The 3,993-nt window shown below is 60.9% G+C and overlaps 1 protein-coding gene across 1 annotated transcript; it reads left to right on the top strand.

Annotated features, from left to right (window-relative positions):
- Positions 1-318: 318 nt before the first annotated feature.
- Positions 319-3,006, top strand: SP8 (Sp8 transcription factor). Its single transcript, XM_054384972.1, has 2 exons — positions 319-535; positions 1,522-3,006. Exons 1-2 carry the CDS (start codon positions 515-517, stop codon positions 3,004-3,006), a joined length of 1,506 nt encoding a protein of 501 aa, XP_054240947.1. The 5' UTR covers positions 319-514.
- The last annotated feature ends 987 nt before the right edge of the window (positions 3,007-3,993 follow it).

Below are 3,993 nucleotides of genomic sequence, written 5' to 3'. Positions count from 1 at the left end.
CTCCGCGGGGAGATAAGATGCTCTCGCACTCGCCCACCATTGCGATAATCATAGTAAGGCTGAGATAATGATGATATAAAAATCCAAACAAATGTAAAACCTCTGAAAACCCCCAAATAACCTGTTGTCAGATAACGCGCACAGGGGGTGGTGGGTGATAGAAAAGAGTTGGCCGAGAGGGGCCTCTGCGGAGCGGGCCTGAGACTAGAACCAGAACCAGAACCGGGACCGGGACCGGGACCGGAGCGTTCGACGATGTGACTGCGTGAGGTCATCAGCGCTGTCGAGCCCCGTTGACGACGGGGCTCGACAACGCTGATGACCTCACGCAGTCACGTCGTCGAGGCCGGGGATTGGCTGGCGGTGGCTCAGCGGCACTTCAAAGCCGGCGAGGGAGCTACAATTGTGGTGGAATGGGCGGAACTGATCATTGTATTGCACACCTCTAAAAAAAACACTGCCTCTGATTTATCAATATAAAAAAGATCCTCTGAGAGGAGGGCACTTTTGTGTGATGGCAACTTCACTTCTAGGGGTGAGTCTAAGGATTTTTTTCTCTTGCTGGTTTAATTGGTTTCTTTTTATTGTCGATTGGAGGGGGTTAAAATAACCCCTGTCTTGACCGGGGCTATCAGTCTCCTCTATTCAGCCTTCTTTTTTTTTTCTTTTTTTTTTTTTTTTTTTTTTTTAAACTTAAGTACAAGTAAGTTTAGGAGAAAAGAAAGAGCGAGAGGGGGAAAAGGGGGCAGAGTCACTTTTCAGTGAGCAGGAAAAGGTTTTAAGCGCATTTGTAGAAACAACCTACAGCCTGGGCTGTGCTGTTCCTGTGCCCCCGGAGAAGTGGCCTTTCTTCTTTACATGTGACTGCTGGAAGGAAAAAAAAAACCCAACCCCCAAACTATCTATTTTTGTGATCAATTTCTAATTTGCAACAGATTGTGGCTTTTTATTTCCCTTAAAAATAACACAGCCCGCCGTGTGCAGCAGGTACGTTGAACTTGTGTATACATACATGTGTTAAATTTACATATTTATTTAATTATCGTTGGTACGTAAATGGAAGCGCATTTTGGTTGTTAAAAAAAAAAAGGACTAGTTTGATAATCCTACAATTCCGTGTGTAAGAAAACAGTCTTACTGGCCTGAGGGACGGGGACTAGCCAGGTCCCGGGGAAAGGGAACAGGTTGAAACGTAGCTGCCGCCGTGCCGGGGGCATCTTTAAAGCTACGGTAACAGACAAAACTTTTTATTCTCCCCTCTTTTTCCCCCCCTTTTTTTAACCTTTCCCAAGCTCCTCCGTGGGAGGAGGTTTGGATGCCGAAAAAAAAAAGCCCCGGAAGGCGCTCGGAGGCAAACCCGCGGTACCGGCTCCGGGAGGGGATCCTCCCGTGGGAGCCGAGGAACTGCGCTCGGGGCCGGGCGGCGGAGCGGAGAGGGGCCGGGCTCGGGGCGGCGGGCGGCGGTGGGGCCGCTCCGTCCCTGACGCCGGCGGGACGGCCCTCTCCCCTCTGTGCCCGCAGGAGGAACCGCGGGTAGGCTCCACGCCGCTGGCCATGCTCGCCGCGACCTGCAACAAGATCGGCAGCCCCAGCCCATCGCCGTCCGCCCTCTCGGACAGCGCGTCCTCCTTCGGCAAAGGCTTCCACCCCTGGAAACGCTCCTCCTCCTCCTCGTCGTCCTCGGCGGGCAGCTGCGGTGCCGTGGGCTCTGGCCTCCCGGGCTTCGGCGTGGCGGGCGCGGCTCGCAACGGCTCTTCGGCGGCGGCGGCGGCGGCAGCAGCGGCGGCGGCGGCGGCCGCACTCGTCTCGGACTCGTTCAGCTGCGGCGGCTCGCCGGGCTCCAGCGCCTTCTCTCTCACCTCCAGCAGCGCGGCGGCCGCCAGCTCGCCCTTCGCCAACGACTACTCCGTCTTCCAGGCGCCGGGCAGTGCCGGCGGCGGCGGCGGCGGCGGAGGCGGCGGCGGCGGGGCGGCGGGACAAGAGGCAGCGGCGCATCAGCCTGTCTTCATCTCCAAGGTGCACACGTCGGTGGAGGGGCTGCAGGGCATCTACCCGCGGGTGGGCATGGCGCACCCCTACGAGTCCTGGTTCAAACCCTCGCACCCGGGGCTGGGCGCCGGTGAGGTGGGCTCGGCGGGCGCCTCCAGCTGGTGGGACGTGGGCGCCGGCTGGATCGACGTGCAGAGCCCCAACGGGGCGGCCGCCCTGCCCGGCTCGCTGCACCCGGCGGCCGGCGGGCTCCAGACCTCGCTCCACTCGCCGCTAGGCGGTTACAACTCGGATTACTCGGGCCTGGGCCACTCGGCATTCAGCAGCGGCGCCTCCTCACACCTCCTCAGCCCCGCCGGCCAGCACCTCATGGACGGATTTAAGCCGGTGCTGCCCGGCTCCTACCCGGACTCGGCCCCCTCGCCGCTGGCCGGCGCTGGCGGTTCCATGCTGAGTGGCGGCCCCGCCGCACCGCTGGCCGCCTCGCCGCGCTCCTCCGCCCGCCGCTACTCGGGCCGCGCCACCTGCGACTGCCCCAACTGCCAAGAGGCCGAGCGGCTGGGGCCGGCGGGGGCCAGCCTGCGGCGCAAAGGGCTGCACAGCTGCCATATCCCCGGCTGCGGCAAGGTCTACGGCAAGACCTCGCACTTGAAGGCGCACCTGCGCTGGCACACGGGCGAGCGTCCCTTCGTGTGCAACTGGCTCTTCTGCGGCAAGCGCTTTACCCGCTCCGACGAGTTGCAGCGGCACCTGCGGACCCACACAGGCGAGAAGCGCTTCGCCTGCCCCGTCTGCAACAAGCGCTTCATGCGCAGCGACCACCTCAGCAAGCACGTCAAGACCCACAGCGGCCCGGGCGGCGCTGGCGGCCCCGGTGGCCCTGGCGGCGGTCCCGGCCCCGGTGGCAAGAAGGGCAGCGACACCGACAGTGAGCATAGCGCGGCCGGCAGCCCGCCCTGCCACTCCCCGGAGCTGCTGCCGCCCCCTGAGCCTGGCCACCGCAACGGCCTGGAGTGACGGGCGGAGGCACGGAGCCGTCGCGCCCCCCCGCCCCGCTGCCCCTGGGTGCGCAGCCCCGCGGCGGGGACGCGGACACGTAAGTAGCCGGTGCGGCTCCGCAGGGACCGCTCTCAGGCCCGGCAGACGCCTCGCTGCTCGCCCGGAGCCACGTATGGGGCAGCTGGTGCATCTGGGTCGCGCAAACCCCCGCGACGGGGCAGGGAGCGCTCGGCAAGGTGCGAGAGTCGCGGCCCCCCCGTGGGGCAGCCCTGTGTCCGCCTTCTCTTTGGCCACCTCGGGTTGCTTTAAAAGCAGTAAAACACAAGTCCCCCCTCTGCTTTCCTGCTGGGAACCGTCCGGCACCCCCTCCCTCCGCCACTAGAGCCGGTAGAACAGTGCCGTGTCCCGGGAGCCGCGGGCGGGCGGACTGGGGCTGCCCGCGGCCAGGGATCCTACGGCAGCGTCGGCAGCGCGGGGGTTGTCTCCGAGCCTCGGAACTGCGCTCTTCTCGTTAACTGCTCAGAGCTCTTCTGCTCTCGGGACCGGGGCGGCTGAGTGCTTCCCCCCTCCGCCCCCGCCTCCCCCACTCCCTTTCTTTGTGTTTTTTTTTTTTTTTTCTTTTTTAATCTGATCAAATCATTTACCTCCCCGAGTCCAAATTTCATTCCGTTTGCCAGCGCATTTGTACCATTGCCGTTTCAGTAGGAATCGCAAAATACGCTGGAAATAATTAGAGTGGAAGTCCTATATTTTTAAACTCCAAACAAATGAAGAAGCACCGTGGGTTTTAAGCGAAGCTGTAGTTCCAATGCCAAAAAGAGAGGCCGGGGACATGAGGGGGGAGTGGGATAGGAAAATAAAATATTTGTAAGATACGCCTGAACCTATAGGTTTGTACAATTGGGGAATCGTTCTAGATTAGCTAACAATTAAATATAACTCCACCAATGTATCGGTGTGAGGTGCAGTTGTCCAGGAGACGATTTTGTATAGTATTTTTCTTGT

The sequence above is a fragment of the Indicator indicator genome, chromosome 11, assembly GCF_027791375.1.
Source record: "Indicator indicator isolate 239-I01 chromosome 11, UM_Iind_1.1, whole genome shotgun sequence".
Lineage (NCBI taxonomy): Eukaryota > Metazoa > Chordata > Aves > Piciformes > Indicatoridae > Indicator > Indicator indicator.
Note: the sequence above shows the minus strand (reverse complement) of the source record. Positions and strands in the feature narration are given on the sequence as shown.

What these genes read in the sequence shown, in the direction of transcription:
- SP8 (XM_054384972.1), top strand. Translation starts at nt 515, where the DNA reads ATGGCAACTTCACTTCTAGGG. An exon ending in TGGCAACTTCACTTCTAGGG is followed by an intron (nt 536 to 1,521) that starts GTGAGTCTAAGG and finishes CTGTGCCCGCAG; the next exon opens with GAGGAACCGCGGGTAGGCTC.